Here is a 19,022-nt window from a genome sequence, read left to right on the forward strand (position 1 = left end):
TCAGACTATTTGCATAATACAAGAAAGGGAGTTAGTTAGTGGTGGTATTGCAGGATAATAAGTCCTGTGTGTATTCATCCCCCTCAGCCCACAGTGTCCTGGTGTGCCTGAGGTCAGAAATAGCCCAGTGGGTAACCAGTGTCCTGAAAAGACCCAAGATGGACACCATGGTCTGGTCTGTAGGGAGCCACTGATGTGTGTAACCAGGTGCTCCTGTGCTGGTTTAAACAGCAGTATGGGACTGGTGTGGGAGTGAGCACTACTTTGCTGCTGGCCTAGTCCTCATTGTCACTAATAGCCCACCATTCTCAAATAGTTTAATTCATATAAGGTTCAGTGCCATATAGGCTGCATTTACACAGGCAGCCCAATTCTGACCCCCCCCCCCCACCACACACACACACACTAACTGGTCTTTTGACCAATCACATCAGATCTTTTCCAGATTGGTCAAAAGACAGATTAGTGAAAAAATAACAGAGTTGGGCTGCCTGTGTAAACACAGCATTCATAGTTCATGGTATGTTCTTGATCTTTTGCAACATGAAGGTAAAATGAGTGAAAGAAGAGCATCCAGAAAACAAGGATTATAACCAGCTAACTAACAGTGACTCTGAAACCACCAAAGAAGAAAACAGGCAGGTAGTGGAGAAACATCAGTAACATGACTCCTCCCCTTTTGACTGTTTAGAAGTCTGGGGTTAGTTTAACCACATTCCACAGCATGTTTCCACAACTTTGACTGTGTTGTGTAGGCTACTATTTATATTGGCCTATTTAGTGTCACATACTGGAACCCATAGCAGCCGGACTGAAACCAATGACCAACCAAAGATGATTATCTATCTGCAAGCAACTACCCAAATGAAGTGAGACTGACTTGGCTTAGCTCTGATGTTAGTGTTTGATATTAGCCTCTCATATCCATTTGAAGAAGTGGAGAGCCGGGAAACTGTTTGTGTACTCAAGGTGGAGCGTCGTGGGCGTCGTGGTGGCATTTCCTAGCAACCGTGACATTTCGTGGTTTGTCCTTCCATGTTTGAATTATCCAGAATTATCATGCGTTTAGTTGTTGAATGAGAATGCAGGCAGTTTGAGCAAAGACACCGGTCACTTCTATGGTTTGAGTGTGCATTGGTTGAGAGTAGTCTACAGCAGTGTCTTTGCTCAAAAATAGACCGTTTCGTTGTTGCCCTTGACAAACACACCTCATTCAACTCATTGAGGGCTTGATGATTAGTTGACAAGTTGAATCAGGTGTGCTTGTCCAGGGTTACAATACAAACGTTCACCGTTGGGGATACTGGAGGACCAGGGTTGAGAAACGCTGGTCAACATAAGCTACTGTAACAGATCAAGAGAACTGCTGCCCCCTGCAGACATTTTCTTGTATTGCATTAGCATCTGATAGACTTATTTTACAGAAGTATACAGTAATGAATTTAAACAGTGTTATAAACATGCTTAATAGGAACATTACACAGTCACTGCTCTGTTGACCATTTCCCCCCCAATATCTCTGCATAACTTAACTATCAGACTGGACATGTATGTCAATGTGAAACCCATCTTTTCATAGACAAACACAGGTACCTTCTCTACTAGCAAAGTGATTGTCTTCTCAGGCACTTACGACGATTGAGAATGAAAATAAAGCTACATTTAAACATTGCACATGTCTAGCTCCAATGTCAGACAAAACAATACCAAGCGTTCATATTCAAGTATAATTCAATAAGTACACAAATAATAATAGTAATACGATTCTCACACATGCAACTAACTGCAGTGTTGGAGTGCTGGGGATGACACAAAGATTCCATGAGTTCCATGCGATTTCTGTAATAGCTTCAGCACACCCTAAACCTGAACCTCGCAGAAAGAACGATCAATTGACGACAATAGAATGAAACGGCAGTAAAACCGTGTGAAGCAACTCTGTTTTAAAAAAAAAAGACCCAACTTTCTATTTCTGACAGAGTTAAGATCAGACTAAATGATTGGTTTGAGATTTACCACACTGAACATGGATCCATATCTCTATGGATCAACGGTATTTCAGTCCGAACCTGGTTATCTTTATCGGCAATGAATTTGACAATCGGTAACCTTTCATTGTAATCTATTATAAACCTATTTAACATTTTGGGAGTCTTCATTTTCTGACAGAGTATAAGAGACATCAAATCCAGCCCAAGTTTGACATTCAAAATAAAACCGTAAACCACAACTTCACACATACATACTACAATTGTAAATAACATACAGGTAACTGCCAAAATAAAGAAATGCCAACATAAAGTGTCTTAATAGGGCGTTGTGCCACGAGGCAGAACAGCTTCAATAAACCTTGGCATAGATTCTCGAACTCTATTGGAGGGATGCGACATCATTCTTCCACGAGAAATTCCATCATTTGATGTTTTGTTGATGGTGGTGGAAAACACCGTCCCCGGTTGAGATCTGGTGACTGAGACGGTCATATGGCTTACATAGTTTTCATGCTCATCAAACCATTCAGTGACCACCCATGCCCTGTTAATGGGGACATTGTCATCCTGTAGGGCCACAGCCATGGCAGACAGAATTTGTATACATGACCCTAAGCATGATGGGATGTGAATTGCTTAACCCAGGAACCACACCTGTATGGAAGCACCTGCTTTTAATATACTTTGGATCCCTCTTTTACTCAAGGGTTTCCATTATTTTGGCAGTTACCTGTGTCCACATCTGTTGTATACTAACAAATGAGTCTCATTTACATACATACTTTATGTGCGCTTAAACCCAGGTCTCACTCTCATCCTGTTTGAGAGGCTATTAAATAGGTGTGCTATCCAGCTACATGAGCAGGCCATCATTCCTCTTCTCTTCTATATTTGTGGGTGAACTTCCTACTTCTCTTCATCCCACCCTCCTCTTTCCTCACCCGTCTGTGGGGGAACCTTCGCCGTGAGTGGGTGGAGAGGAGTGGAAGTATTGTCCCTTTAACTGCAGGTGTCACAGTGTATCCCTTCGCCCTCGGCTTGTTTCACATTGAAAGTGTTCCCCCTGCACGCGGGGTCAGTAGCGTCCCCGGCCCCCTCTGGACATGGTGAGGGGTAGTGAGACAGAGGAGAGAGAAGATACTTCCCAGTATAAGCTACGGGACAGGAAAAGCTGGTAGAGGATCACCACCGAGATAGCCTGGCATATAATCACACCGATTGTCACAACCTAGAAACACAGACACACACACAAACATCAGCACCAAAAACCTTCCGAATGAGTCAGTACAATATATATCTATATATATATCTCTATCTATATATATATTTATAGAGTGTCATCCTCTCACCTTTTCTCTCTGATGCTCGTTGAAAACCACAGAGAGTAAAACCAGCACAGGGTGGCACAGGAACCAGATAAAACAACCCTGAGAAAACAAACTAGTGAGACTGGAATAACCAATATTATAATGCAATGTAGATGGCACTATAAACACATGGAAAGGGTTACCAGCTATTCTGTGTTGTATTTCTACTAGAGGTCGACCGATTATGATTTTTCAACGCTGATACCGATTATTGGAGGACTATAGAAGCCGATACCGATTAAATCGGCAGACTTTTTAAATGTATTTATTTGTAATAATGACAATTACAACAATACTGAATGAACACTTATTTTAACTTAATATAATACATCAATAAAATCAATTTAGCCTCAAGTAAATAATGAAACATGTTCAATTTGGTTTAAATAATGCAAAACCAAAGTGTTGGAGAAGAAAGTAAAAGTGCGATATGTTCCATGTAAAATATGTGCCATGTAAGAAAGCTAACGTTTCAGTTCCTTGCTCAGAACATGAGAACATATGAAAGCTGGTTGTTCCTTTTAACATGAGTCTTCAATATTCCCAGGTAAGAAGTTTTAAGTTGTAGTTATTATAGGAATTATAGGACTATTTCCTCTCTATACCATTTGTATTTCATTAACCTTTGACTATTGGATGTTCTTATAGGCACTTTAGTATTGCCAGTGTAACAGTATAGCTTCCGTCCCTCTCCTCGCTCCTCCCTGGACTCGAACCAGCAACACAACGACAATTAGCGCGCGCTAACTAGCTAGCCATTTCACTTCGGTTACACGAGGCTCATCTCGGAAGTTGATAGGCTTGAAGTCATAAACAGCGCAATGCTTGACGCACAATATGACGCATATACTTGTATGCTTAGTCAGATTATATGCAACGCAGGACACGCAAGATAATATCTAGTAATATCATCAACCATGTGTAGTTAACTAGTGATTATGATTGATAGTTTTTTATAAGATAAGTTTAATGCTAGCTAGCAACTTACCTTGGCTTACTGCATTTGCGCAACACTCCTTGTGGAGTGCAACGAGAGAGAGGCAGGTCGTTATTAAGATTGGCTCCCCCGAGCTGACAAGGTGAAAATCTGTCCTTCTGCCCCTGAACAAGGCAGTTAACCCACTGTTCCTAGGCAGTCATTGAAAATAAGAATGTGTTCTTAACTGACTTGCCCAGTTAAATAAAGATTAAATAAAGGTGTTTAAAAATATATCTATATATATATATTTTTTTTTAAATCGGCGCCCCAAAATACCGATTGCCGATTGTTATGAAAACTTGAAATCGGCCCTAATTAATCGGCCATTCTGATTAATCGTCCGACCTCTAATTTCTACGCCTACCTTGGCGAAGCTGAGGTAGAAGTCTCTCTTGAGGGCGCTCCTCTCTGTGCTGATGATGGTGTAGAGCACGGAGGCCAGCAGCAAGGCCAGGATGATACGTAGAGATATGAGTAACAGACCTGCTATGCTGCGCTGGGCGTGGTAGCTGTGGTGCTCCGTCTCCTCATACTGCTCCCACAGCAGTAGCACCCCCTAGTGGTCCGGCAGTGACATACAGGGAGTCAGTGGAAAGGTATTTAGGTCATTGGTATTGAATGCGTTTTTATTGACTGATCCCAAAGGGGAAATTGAGAGTTAATAGGGGGTTACAGTATTGGTCAGGATAGGGGGTTTACAGTATTGGTCAGGATAGGGGGTTACAGTATTGGTCAGGATAGGGGGTTACAGTATTGGTCAGGATAGGGGATGGTGTGAGCAAAGTAGAGGTTAGTGTGAGTAGTAGGCACTACTGTATCCATTGATATGGAAGTTAGTGTGAGGGTCAGGGCTTAGTATTTTGGGGTAAGGGATTAAAGGTCATGGATAGGCTGATGAGGCTCTGACCTGTGTGACGACCCCTCCCATAGCGAGGGCTTTGGAGGCGGGAGAGGAGTCCCACTGGAGAGGTCTGCTCTGGGGCTTCCTGTTCTTGCTCAGGGTCCAGCCCACACACAGACTCAGCAGCATGTACAGCATGGACACCTGGGATACCATGTCACAGACTGCAGCATGGGAGAACAACAACAGGTAACAGTCAGCACAGTCACAAAGGAAGAACGAACGACAGTACGAAGAAAGAAGCAAGAGCGACAGAGTGAGAATACAACACTCACACTCAGCCAAGCTGCCCATGATAGGAATGCCCACTCCATCCCTGGCATACCTGTGGAACGAGAGCGACAGGTGTGTGTTTTTACACAACAAGACTGATATTCACTTATCCAAATATCCTGAAATACGGGATAATCCTGTAATACAGTAACTGATGTAAACCTGAACAGGGCTGCTGAAAGGTGACTGTAATAATGACTGGGACTGAGTCTCACTCACCTGGCCAGGTGGATGTAGTTGAAGAGGGCAGAGATCCCCTGTAGGGCCAAGGCTGTGGAGAGCACCTTCAGCACCGTTTGCATGGGCCCACCCTTTCTCAGGGCCATCCACAGAGGCTGAATGTAGATACAGGATGCCACAAAGTAGGCCAGGATCAGCAGACAGTAGAAACTATGCAGGCCTGGTAGGAGGGTGGGTCAGGTGGGTAGGGAGGAGGGTGGGGGTATAGGGAGGAGGAGGGCAGGGGGCCAGGGGTAGGTAGGAGGGTGGGTTAGGGGGCAGTGGTAGGAAGGAGGGTGGGTCAGGGGGAAAGGGGAAGGTAGGAGGGTGGGTCAGGGGTAGGAAGGAGGGTGGGTTGGAGGGGTAGGAAGGAGGGTGGGTTGGAGGGGTAGGAAGGAGGGTGGGTTGGGGGCAAGGAGGAGGGTGGGTTGGGGGCAAGGAGGAGGGTGGGTTAGGGGGCAAGGAGGGGGGTGGGTTAGGGGGCAGGGAGGAGGGTAGGTTAGGGGGCAGGTTAGGGGGCAGGGAGGGGGGGGTCAAGACAGGGGTAGGAAGGAGGGAGAGGGGGAAGGGGTAGGAAAGAAGGAGGGGGGTCAAGGGGACAGGGGTAGGAAGGAGGGTGAGGGGGTCAGGGTTAAGAAGCATTCAGTCAAGCATTCAGTGCAGTCCTGTCTGGGGCCCTAGTCATATCTTAAATTTAGAAGTATAAAATTGTGTGTTATGACTAGCAGACGCTTTCATCCAAAGCGATTTACAGTGCACCAAATGCATATATTAAAATATGTGCATGTACTGACCTGCCTCCTCAGCGCTGAAGTGTTCCAGGGGGTTGCCTGCCGAATCAGGGTTGAACAGCAGGATGGTGAAGGTCAGGTCCCCAAGGGCAGGGATGATGCCCCCCTCCCCACAGGTGTAGCGGTCTGCATACAGCGCCATCCAGGCCGTGGGGGAGTGAAGGTGGGGGATGCTCTGGTTGTGCTCCTCCTCACTCAGACGGACTGAGCAGAGAGAGGGAAACAACGTTAGGAGGGAGACAAGGCCTAGGCTTTCGCTCAGAGGGCTAATGTAGCCTTAAGTCACGCAAACGACCAAAGGTCTGATAACCAGTCGGTTACATATGCAGATGCAACATACTGCAAGTACATTCAGAATATGTCCTGTAAATGATGGTATTTATGCCACTTAACCAAATGCCTCTTGTTTATGAATGCATGTTTACTACGAGCCAGCGGGACATGAATGCATGTTTACTACGAGCCAGCGGGACATGAATGCATGTTTACTACGAGCCAGCGGGACATGAATGCATGTTTACTACGAGCCAGCGGGACATGAATGCATGTTTACTACGAGCCAGCGGGACATGAATGCATGTTTACTACGAGCCAGCGGGACATGAATGCATGTTTACTACGAGCCAGCGGGACATGAATGCAAACAACAATACACGTGACAGTCACAGAGACACACTCACTGGAGAGCTGTGCCTTGGAGAGGCGCTCGTGGCAACTGAGGTTGTCGATGTCAAAGCCGTCCTCCATCTCCGGGAAGAATAGCAGTCTGGACTCCTTCTCTGTGGCCAGGGTAGCATTCTCCAGCCTGCACACCACCAGACCCCTACCCACTGGGGAAGAGACAGACAGAGGGAGAGACAAGAGAGGGTGTGAGAGAAGAAGAGGTAGTGGAAGTAGAGTGGAGGATAGGAAAGAGGGAAGAGATCTGACAGGACACTAAATCCACCTTTCAGAGGATTTGGTTTCATTTGGACCTACAGAATATACAGACCGTCTGTGATGAAGGAAGGCGCTCTATTGATTCAATCACATTTGGCAACATGTTGTACCTGAGAACAGAATGACATTGCCGATGCTCATGGGTCTAATGTAAGACTGAACCAACCTATTATTAAGACACTGCATAGGCCTATGTGATTTGATCTTTGAACCCAATAACACCATGCACGAGATTAGCACTTTCCAGACTAAGAACACATGTTCTGTTGCTTCCGTATGTACATTAGCATTGCAATTATAGCCTATATAAAACATCAAATAATACAACGCATCACGTCATCTTGGTGCATGTGTATCCATCCACACAAGCCTCCCTCCAGAATTTGTCGCTAGCTTCAGACTGCTACACCTACCGTTGTACATGAATTTTGTGATGTACTGTCCATTCTGCTCTCTGGCTGCATCGCTCTTGAAAACTCCCGACACAGTTTTTCCAAATATAGCTGGAATGCATAGTAAGAAGGCTGTAAATGTGAACATTAACGGATACATTGTCTCCTAAAAGCGACGTATCGAATTAGATATAAAGAAGGTGATTTATTGTACGACAACAATTAATGATCTCGTCAAAAATGGTGAGTTCCAGCTGCACTGAAACGTTTGATTGATTTAGGTTTCACCTAATCATAAAAGGACCTCTACCCACGTCAAAGCTGCAAGCCAATCAGAGAGCGATAAAAGGGTGGGCACTAAAACGGCCCAACTCAACGCAGGCCTCTGATACGTGTCAACATTGCCATAAAGCGACAAAAGACTGTCGCAAAAGTTGCACATTACATTTAGCTGATGTTGGTTTCTACTGTATCAACTGCTTCTGACATGAACTGGTGACAACACAAACATCTGAGTAATGTAATCTAGCTGTTCGTTAACGTGTTGTCGATGTGCTTCGCTTTAGAATGGCCTCAATCATTTAAAATCAGTTCCTGCATATAGTTTATGAGATTATCTCTTGTTTACTCAACAATAAGACACACTCCAGCACAGGTAAGCTAGTTAGCTAGCGAAGGTAGGCATAATTTATGTCACTAGGCGAGCGCCTTCGGGCTTCAATGAAAACTGAAGATCCAGGAGAAGAGTTGTGAGGAGACATCAACAGGTTGTGCGAGGATGGACTTTGTCAAAACGGTCCTGGTGACTGGAGGGGCAGGTTTCATGTAAGTAACAGTTAGCAAATCATCATCATCATAAAGACAATCAGTAGTGTTCTGACAAAGACTTCAACTACAGAAAACAAGCAAGTTGAATCTACAATGTATGTCAAATATGAGATTTCATTGCATACTATACATGTTTCATCTGTAACTCTTTCCCAATACAGTGGGTCCCATTTTGTCTGCTCCCTAGTCAACAGGCACCCAGATTGGCGTATCATCAACTTTGACAATGTGAGTAGGAGCTAAATGTGCTTTCCTGTAACGACAGATTCAAGCCCTGTTCAAGCTGGGGCCTCTCGTTCCCTTTGCAGCCAAGATGTAACATAGACATGGAACACTGGTCACTTTAATAATGTTTACATTCTGTTTTACCCATTTCATATCTATATACTGTATTCTAGTTAAGGCCATCCTATTCAACTATTGCTGTACATAAACTATTCTATCCTACGTATTCTTCAGATATACTACATATTCTATCCATATACTGTCCATAATTACAGTAGTCCAGCTGTCCATATTTATACTCCGGACTCCGACATTGCTCGTCCTAATATTTCTATATTTATTAATACCATTCTTCTACTTTTTTTTAGACTTGTGTGTATTGTTAGATATTACTGCGCTGTTGGAGCTAGGAACACAAGCATTTCACTACACCCGCAATAACATCTGCTAAATATGTGTATGTGACCAATAAGATTTGATTTGATTTGACAACACATTTCACTGCACATATCCGGTGTATGTGGGGAAAAACACGATGTGAAGCTTATTTCCCATACACCCTAACTACCACATTAAGTGACTGTAGAATTCCAGGTTGTCATCATTTCCTGTGAGTGACTGTAACGTTTCCTGGTCCCGTACAGCTGGACTACTGTTCCAATCTCAGGAACCTGGAGTCTGTAGAGGAGAATGAGAACTACACCTTTATCAGGGTGAGGGAACTGCCAAGTCCTGCTGTTATGTAACATCACTGTATATGGAGTGCCAGTGTCATGAGACAGGGATGTCCTCTCTCCCCTCCTGTTTGCACTGGCAATTGAACCTCTTGCAGAAATAATTAGACAGGACTCAAATGTAACAAGTATCCGTATTGATAAACATGAATATATACTAATTTGCTGACGATCTTCTGATATACCTGACTAATATTTTAATCTCAATGTCTCCCTTGTTCAATATATTTTCGGAATACTCAAAAATCTCAGGATATGAAATTAACATTGAAAGAAAACTGAAATAATGCCAATTAGAAAAGTAATAACTCATGAACTACAGCAATCCTTTGTGGACCATAAAACATATGAAATACTTAGGATACTTAATAAGTGACAACAAACAACAAATATATAAAGTTATTAACTTTATCCCATTACTCAACAACATGAAAGCATATCTAATTAAATGGAACAATATCACCATAAATCTTACAGTTAGATTAACCTCTTTGGAATGTCATGGCTCCCAAAGTTTTATATTTTACTGAACAAAAATATGAACGCAACATGCAACAATTTCAAAGATTTTGCTGAGTTAAAGTTCATGTAAGGAAATCAGTCAATTGAAATGAATTCATTAGACCCGACTCTGGATTTCACATGACTGGGAGTACAGATATACATCTGTTGGTCACAGATGCCTTAAAGGTAGGGGTGTGGTCACACCAGTTAGTATCATGTGTGACCACCATTTGCCTCATGCAGCATGACACATCTTCACAAAGAGTTGATCAGGCTGTTGATTTTGGCCTGTGGAATGTTGAATCCATGTTCGAATCCAGGCTGTATCACATCTGACCGTGATTTGGGAGTCCCATAGGATGGCACACAATTGGCCCAGCGTCGTCCGGGTTTGGCCGGGGTAGGCCGTTTTTGCACATAAGAATTTGTTCCTAACTGACTTGCCTAGTTAAATAAAGGTACAAATAAAATCAAAATGATCATACTGAAGTATGAGGTGATGGCTACGGATGAATGGCACAATGGGCCTCAAGATCTTGTCATGGTATCTCTGTGCATTAAAATTTCCATTAATAAAATGCTACTGTGTTCGTTGTTCGGAGTTTATGCCCATACCATAACCCCACCGCCACCCATGGAACACTCTGTTCACAACGTTGACATCAGCAAACCACTCACCCATACGACTCCATACATGTGGTCAGCAGTTGAGGCCAGTTGGACGTACTGACAAATTCTCTAAAACAACATTGGAGGCAGCTTACGGTAGAGAAATGAACATTCAATTATCTGGCAACAGCTCTGGTGGACAGTCCTGCAGTCAGCCTGCCAATTGCACTCTCCCTCAACATCTGTGGAATTGTGTTGTGTGACAAAACTGCACAATTTAGAGTGGCCTTTAAATGTCTCCAGCACAAGGTGCACCTATGTAATGCCATGCTGTTTGATCAGCTTCTTTATATGTCACACATGTCAGGTGGATTATCTTGGCAAAGGAGAAATGCTCACTAACAGGGATGTAAACAAATGTGTGCACAACATTCGAGAGAAATAAGCTTTTTGTGGGTATGGAAAATTTCTCTTATCTTTTATTTCAGCTCATGGAACATGGGACCAACATTTTACATACATATATTTTTGTTCTGTGTATTTTCAGTTATATACCAATTAACCCACCGAAGACATTATTTACAAATGTATACTCTGCCATAACAGACTTCATATGGGCAATTACCACTGAATAAAAATGATAGTTTAACATCTTCCTAAGTCTGAGGGTGTTTTTTAACTTTCCAGATTTGGAATGTTATCAACTCGCCACCCAAGGCTTTTACTTGCAACATGTTGTTAAACACAGTAAAGAGGAACAATGGGTACATATTGAAGATGCGCATGCTCTTCCCCAGAATGTACTTTAAGTGTCTGTTTTCAAAGGATGGAGCTAAGAACATGAACAACTTCATAGTTAACAACACTGTAACAACATGGAAGAAAATGAAACGTATTCTACAAGAACCAATGTCACTCCCTCTGGAACAATCCTTGGATAGCTTTTCAGAGTTCACTGATAAATTGGCCCACATGGAAAATTGAAGGCATAGAAACCATAAATTACACGGGAATAGGAAATACAATTATTTCCATGACAGAATTAAAAATACATTTTGGACAGACCAATGTAGACAATTTCAAATAAATGCAACTTAAAGGTTTTATATCTTGAAATTTTGACCTGAAAGCTTTTGGACATCAGAGCAATGTTGAGGGAATCCTATTTGTGTCAGGAAAAGATACTCATATGAAAGGCAATACACTGCTCAAAACCACAAAGGGAACACTAAAATAACACATCCTAGATCTGAATGAATGAAATTTTCTTCTTAAATACTTTTTTCTTTACATAGTTGAATGTGCTGACAACAAAATCACACATAAATGATCAATGGAAATCAAATTTATCAACCCATGGAGGTCTGGATTTGGAGTCACACTCAAAATTAAAGTGGAAAACCACACTACAGGCTGATCCAACTTTGATGTAATGTCCTTAAAACAAGTCAAAATGAGGCTCAGTAGTGTGTGTGTGGCCTCCACGTGCCTGTATGACCTCCCTACAATGCCTGGGCATGCTCCTGATGAGGTGGCAGATGGTCTCCTGAGGGATCTCCAGACCTGGACTAAAGCATCCGCCAACTCCTGGACAGTCTGTGGTGCAACGTGGCGTTGGTGGATGGAGCGAGACATGATGTCCCAGATGTGCTCAATTGGATTCAGGTCTGGGGAACGGGCGGTCCATAGCATCAATGCCTTCCTCTTGCAGGAACTGCTGACACACTCCAGCCATATGAGGTCTAGCATTGTCTTGCATTAGGAGGAACCCAGGGCCAACCGCACCAGCATATGGTCTCACAAGGGGTCTGAGGATCTCATCTCGGTACCTAATGGCAGTCAGGCTACCTCTGGCGAGCACATGGAGGGCTGTGCGGCCCCCCAAAGAAATGCCACCCATACCATGACTGACCCACCGCCAAACCGGTCATGCTGGAGGATGTTGCAGGCAGCAGAACGTTCTCCACGGTGTCTCCAGACTCTGTCACGTCTGTCACATATGCTCAGTGTGAACCTGCTTTCATCTGTGAAGAGCACAGGGCGCCAGTGGCGAAATTGCCAATCTTGGTGTTCTCTGGCAAATGCCAAACGTCCTGCACGGTGTTGGGCTGTAAGCACAACCCCCATCTGTGGACGTCGGGCCCTCATACCACCCTCATGGAGTCTGTTTCTGACCGTTTGAGCAGACACATGCACATTTTTGGCCTGCTGGAGGTCATTTTGCAGGGCTCTGGCAGTGCTCCTCCTGCTCCTCCTTGCACAAAGGCGGAGGTAGCGGTCCAGCTGGGTTGTTGCCCTCCTACAGCCTCCTCCACGTCTCCTGATGTACTGGCCTGTCTCCTGGTAGCGCCTCCATGCTCTGGACCCTACGCTGACAGACACAGCAAACCTTCTTGCCACAGCTCGCATTGATGTGCCATCCTGGATGAGCTGCACTACCTGAGCCACTTGTGTGGGTTGTAGACTCCGTCTCATGCTACCACTAGAGTGAAAGCACAGCCAGCATTCAAAAGTGACCAAAACATCAGCCAGGAAGCATAGGAACTGAGAAGTGGTCTGTGGTCACCACCTGCAGAACCACTCCTTTATTGGGGGTGTCTTGCTAATTGCCTATAATTTCCACCTGTTGTCTATTCCATTTGCACAACAGCATGTGAAATGTATTATCAATCAGTGTTGCTTCCTAAGTGGACAGTTTGATTTCACAGAAGTGTGATTGACTTGGAGTTACATTGTGTTGTTTAAGTGTTCCCTTTATTTTTTTGAGCAGTGTATATACAAAACCTTACACAAAAAAAGCCTAATGAACTAACAATGTCTTAGAAAAACATAATGAACAAAATTACAGTTAATGACAATATATGCTTAATCCAGTATAAACTAATGTATACAATGTATTATACGAGACAAAATTCACAAATTCTACAGCACAACGGCAGAGTTATGTCTTAAGTGTAAAACTAACAATGACTCAATAATTCATGCCTTCTAGGAGTGCTATGGTTCAAAAGTTATGGGTGAAGTTGGAAAGCTAGTTGTCAGAAGTTGTACAATGTAAATTTACTTTTAATCCGTCTTTCTGCATATTTCAAGACATGGCATATAGGGGTGCGGTCAGATACCGAATGGGTTGGACAATTATATTGAATAAACTATTACTTAAATACTGGCAGTATAATGATACTCCAACGTTAAGAGAATGGAAGAATCAAATGCTTTATTATTTAAACATTGAAAAAAACAGAAACAGAAACAAAAGAAGACCATTTGAAGTCATATGGTGCAGAGTCTTAAAAGCGTTACTAACAAGATATTGTGTGGTTACGGTGGGAACATTTGGGTCTGAGTACGTATGGTGTGATTAATGTTTGGAAATGTATGAATGTTAAGTTGTTTATTGTTTTTGTCTATGTATGTTTTTGTTTATTGTAAAAAAATATATATATATAAAAAAAAATCAGAAAGACTGTTAGCTTGAATATGTGTCATGGTTTGTCCCTTTGCTTTAACAGGGGGATATATGCAATCCATGCTTGGTAAACCACATCTTTGCAACAGAAAGCATCGACATTGTCTTTCACTTTGCGGCTCAAACACATGTTGGTAAGAAATGACGTTTTACTGTTTAGATTGTGTTGTTACCATGCCAAAACAATCAAAGGCATTGTTGACAACACTCAGTGACCCATAGAGCAAGACATTCATCCATATGTTTCTGTGCCCCCTTTTCAGAGACGTCCTTCTTATGGCCGTCCAGATACCACATGGTGAACGTGGAGGGGACAAGGGTGCTACTGAAAGCAGCTTTTGAGGCCAAGGTGGAGAAGTTTATTTACATTAGTACAGATGAGGTGTATGGAGAGAGTCTGTATAAGGTCAGTCCACTCATATCATTTTCACTGATATCCTGACGTAAATATCATAACTTTTTGTAAGGTGTATGCCACATTTACATTTGAACTCCAAGTTTTTGGGTGCCACTTCTCCACTTCTTTTGCCACTTAAGGTTCTTTGTCTGCAGTACTGTCAGTCCCCGGTGTTAAAACCAGTATTTTTTACCCCCATGCAGGAATTAGATGAAACCAGCCCAAGAAGACCCAACAACCCATACTCAGTGTCTAAAGCAGCTGCTGAGTGTCTTGTATTGTCCTACAGGGAGAGACACAAGGTAGTAAATACTGTCAACAGACATACCACAGTTATAACCAAGTTTTTCTGTGAGGCATGTACACATTTTTGTATTATTTTGTATTAATATTTGGCTTTTTCTTTCAGTTTCCTGTTATAATAACAAGGAGCAATAATGTATATGGACCCAGACAGTACTTGGAGAAGGTCAATATAGTATCTATATTTTATATCAGTGGTTCCCAACCTTTTCCATTACTGTACCACCAACTGAATTTTGCTCTGCCCGGAGTACCCTCTAATGTGCATTTTACCAGTAACCCTATGGTTTCATGAGTCTTCTCAAGTACCCCAGGTCGTGAACCACAGTTCTATATATTTCTGTTGTGTGTCTGGTCTGTTAAGATGTCTCAACAAACTTTTTTTTTACCCCCAGGTCATTCCAAAATTTGTGTCCTTCCTTCAGCTGAACAAAAAATGGTAAATACTTCAACTTTAAGAGAGCACTGACATCATCCCAGACTATGTGGACATCTTTTACTTCATATGTTATTGTTTCAAATAAAGCCTACATATCCCATGCTCCTCTCTGCCACAGTACCATCCAAGGGACCAGCCCCCAATCTCGCCACTTCCTGTATGTGGATGATGCCATTGAAGCATTCCACACCATCCTGGAGAGGGGGACGGTGGGAGAAACCTACAACATCGGGACAGACTTCGAGATATCCATCATTCAACTAGCCAGAGAACTTATCAAGATGGTGGGTGAAGTGTGTGTCTGGTCACTCTGTAGTCCTCTTTACTGAGCCACTGAAAGACATATAATATTGTGTGTTACAGGTCAGGCATGTACCTGATGCAGAACTGGACGACTGGCTGGAGTTTGTGCCTGACCGGTGAGTGAAGTACACGGGGATCACACTAAACACTTTGAGCATGTCTTTGCCATGGAAACCAGTGTGAGAAAGGCAAGCTGGGTGATTGGCTCCTAAGACACTGACATTGTTGTACCTCTCACCCACCCAAGGCCAGTGGTTGACCTGAGGTACCCTGTGAACTGTGAGAAGCTGTGGAGGCTGGGCTGGAAGCCTGCAGTGTCATGGGCAGAGGGCATCAGAAGGACAGGTACAGTACATTAACACATTACTCTATGGATTCCTTAGATTGACTTTCATATATTTTAGCACAAGGGGTGAATCTCTAAAGTGTCCTCTCCTTCATTTGTTTTTCAGTCAAATGGTACCAAGAGAATCCAGACTTCTGGCCAGAAGACCAACCAATTACCTTTGAGCCCGATACCAGAGACCAATAAGCACATAGATCCTCTTCCTGTATTCGTGGTCACCAACCCTGTTCCTGGAGAGCTACAGGGGGTGCTGGCTTTTGTTCTAGCCCTGTATTAACACATCTGGTTCAATTGATTAATCTTACTAAGGGTTGTTGACCTCCACTAGTCAAACCAGCATCTCAATCACTGTGGGTGTGCAAGGGAACACTTATTTTTGTAAATGTTTTACTAATGAAGGTGGAATGGAATATATTTATCATAGTCAATAAATAACTTCATAGCGCAGGCTTGAATGTTAAACTCTGGACACATGATATACAAAAGCTGGTTAAGTATTTGCAAGTCAAAACTTTTAATTTTGGTAAAATCATACAATAAATGCACAGGTGTTTTCTCGTGCAGTGCACAGCCTCTAAACTAGTACATAAAGCAAATACAAACTAGTGGGCGACTCAGTGGCGTTCAGGGGAGTGTCTGGCCAGCCGAAAGCTCTCCTCTGCAGCTTCACATTTCCATTCATACGTTCCATCCAAACCTTTACTTTTCAGACTCAGTCAGCCAATGTTACTGTAAGACTCACCACACACTCCACAGAACACACACACAGAGGCCCAAATATGCAAATACAACAACAGAGCAGAGCCACATGTTTTCTTTCTTTAAGATTGCCATGTGCCAGACATTTGCTGGGGGAGGGACGAAAACCCTCAAAAACAAGGAAAAGCTAATTGAATTGGAGAGAATCTGGACACTTCTTGCACTGGTACAATATTTTTTAGAAAATGTTATCACTTTTATCCAAACCTTGGCATTGGTTGTTTGTTTCAAATTTTGTTCGCCAATTAAACGTTAACGTTGATTAGACGGTGTGGCCAGTACTACTAGAAGTAACAGGTGTGGATTTTGATTTGAGTCCAATATGACTGACATTAAAAAGCTCACACTACCCCGAAAAATATAAATTTCCACGCATACCGGTGACATTCAACATTCAAGTGCCAGTGTTTTTGTACTGTCTTTTGGTCAAGTTCCTTAAACTATCACTTTAGGCTTATAAAAATAAATATTTCTCAAAAATGCTTAATAAATTACACAAACTAGCAGCAAAAGTAGAATCTAGTAATCTGTGTGCAAATAGCTCAATTCTCAGACTGCTACTGAACTAACACCTGGTCCCAAATAAATCCTGGTTTAAATAGTGATAACCCTTCCCCTTTCGTAAACAAGCTGCGTTTTTCACAATCTCCTCACACACAAAATTCGGAAGCTTTAAGGACACACACTCAAGACATTTATATAAAACTCTAGATGTGCAATAAAATGTTTGTTTTTTTGAAAACTTGATGGCTGTTAAGTAACATCACAAAGGGGCCTAGACCTAACTTAGGTAGCACCATTCAATCTTAAATGAACACAACTGTCAGTGCATCTGCTTCATAACCACTTATTAATTCAAAATGTCAAGGCACGACAGACACACTGAGAATATATACCTATTGCACTTAAAATGCCATTTTCTAGCCAACGTTGGGCCTCCCTCCTATATAAGGAGGAAGCCTGGATGCCAGCTATAGTAGTAAACTGGCCAGTGGTTTTACATAATACATCAAGGCGGCCCAACCCTACAAAGGGAAGAATAGCTGCATTGGTTCCGTGTCAGAAATCAAGGATAGTTAAAGCACCCCCGTCTTTGGCCGGGTCGCGTGGGCTAGATTCACCAGCCAGCATACACAGGAAAACCACATTGCCTCTTAAAATGGTGCACTGGTAAATAAACTGCACTTTCCATCACCCTTTGCTACGTGTGCAATTCAGTTTGCTCGTCTGTACATTGCTGACCCTTAACTTCTGACCTTCCTACGCTCTCCGAGGAGGAAGAGCTTGTGTCTTTAAACAGTTAACCCGAGAATGTCCTTCGGATTCGAACGCAGCTTGAAAAAGAGAACTAAATTAAAAGGTGTAAGAGAACGACATTTTGTAATGAAATAAAAGCCTGCTGCAGAATTTCCTTTTGCATTTTTTTTTTAACTCCTTGACCAAAAAACAACAACACTTGCATGCGTATTTCATCCCAGGATGGCCTTGACAAAAAGCAAAGCCACCCAGGTTACTGTGTGGTCCTATGGCAACCATTCGAACTTCACTTTCTATATGGCAAGTGCTGTTTTAGAATTGACAATTTTAAGAAACATTCTCTCAGAAGGATGGATATTTGTCAATTGCCATCCTCCAAAATGTTTAAGTAAAAAAGCTCAATCAAAAACTAAATTCACCCACCAGGCAGCTAGAAGTTGCTTCACTAGGTGCCACAATGCCAAGTCAATTTGTTAGTGGGGAACTGAACTTTGAGCATCGACTTGCTCAAATAGCTTGTATGTATGAACATACCATTTAAATATTCAATTTTTTAAAATCGTACAACTGGAATGGCTCGTTTAGTGAAGACTACCATATTCCTCTCCAGGATAGAGTGAGCGAAAAATATTTTGAACTCTTTTTTTTCCTTGAAGTGCACTTTCGTCACACAAGGGTTTGAAAACCTATAGCGGAATTCTCATAGGATGGCTGCAACATGCGGTCGAAGCTAGTTTGAGCCATCAAATTACCCTGTGACAAATTTGAAGCTCAAATGGACAAATGACTCACTCAAAAGTAATGTCATCTCAGTGTTTGCCAAGGTTGGATATTTAGTTCAAGCTTATTTTGCTTTCCTTCCGAATAAAATAACAAAACCACATTTAAACCCCAAAACAAAAAATATATAATTTAGTTCTTGTTGGCCAGGTTTTAGCCAGTTATGACGCTTAAAAGAAAATACAGATAAAACAATCTAATTGTTAAAGGCACAGTA

At 42.6% G+C, this 19,022-nt stretch overlaps 2 protein-coding genes across 3 annotated transcripts; one reads left to right on the forward strand and one right to left on the reverse strand.

The window, feature by feature from the left end:
* Nucleotides 1-1,374: 1,374 nt before the first annotated feature.
* LOC115132179 (integral membrane protein GPR180) lies at nucleotides 1,375-8,132 on the reverse strand. Of its 2 annotated transcripts, XM_065024251.1 has the most exons (10): nucleotides 7,874-8,132; nucleotides 7,202-7,351; nucleotides 6,525-6,725; nucleotides 5,731-5,911; nucleotides 5,514-5,563; nucleotides 5,245-5,402; nucleotides 4,702-4,893; nucleotides 4,347-4,486; nucleotides 3,341-3,418; nucleotides 3,132-3,219 (listed from the first exon to the last, which is right to left on the reverse strand). In XM_065024251.1, the coding sequence occupies exons 1-10, from the start codon at nucleotides 8,010-8,012 to the stop codon at nucleotides 3,213-3,215; spliced, it is 1,296 nt and encodes a 431-aa protein (XP_064880323.1). In that variant the 5' UTR covers nucleotides 8,013-8,132; the 3' UTR covers nucleotides 3,132-3,212. The 2 variants fall into 2 exon arrangements, with proteins under 2 accessions (XP_029520386.1, XP_064880323.1); XM_029664526.2 differs by lacking the exon at nucleotides 4,347-4,486 and having other exon boundaries at nucleotides 1,375-3,219.
* Nucleotides 8,133-8,272: 140 nt separating this feature from the next.
* LOC115132193 (dTDP-D-glucose 4,6-dehydratase-like) lies at nucleotides 8,273-18,809 on the forward strand. The gene is made up of 12 exons (XM_029664539.2): nucleotides 8,273-8,677; nucleotides 8,842-8,908; nucleotides 9,550-9,618; nucleotides 14,265-14,355; nucleotides 14,485-14,627; nucleotides 14,822-14,920; nucleotides 15,028-15,087; nucleotides 15,317-15,360; nucleotides 15,479-15,644; nucleotides 15,724-15,779; nucleotides 15,911-16,008; nucleotides 16,116-18,809. The coding sequence occupies exons 1-12, from the start codon at nucleotides 8,631-8,633 to the stop codon at nucleotides 16,193-16,195; spliced, it is 1,020 nt and encodes a 339-aa protein (XP_029520399.2). The 5' UTR covers nucleotides 8,273-8,630; the 3' UTR covers nucleotides 16,196-18,809.
* Nucleotides 18,810-19,022: the final 213 nt, after the last annotated feature.

Source organism: Oncorhynchus nerka, linkage group LG2 (assembly GCF_034236695.1).
Source record: "Oncorhynchus nerka isolate Pitt River linkage group LG2, Oner_Uvic_2.0, whole genome shotgun sequence".
Classification (NCBI taxonomy): Eukaryota; Metazoa; Chordata; class Actinopteri; order Salmoniformes; family Salmonidae; genus Oncorhynchus; species Oncorhynchus nerka.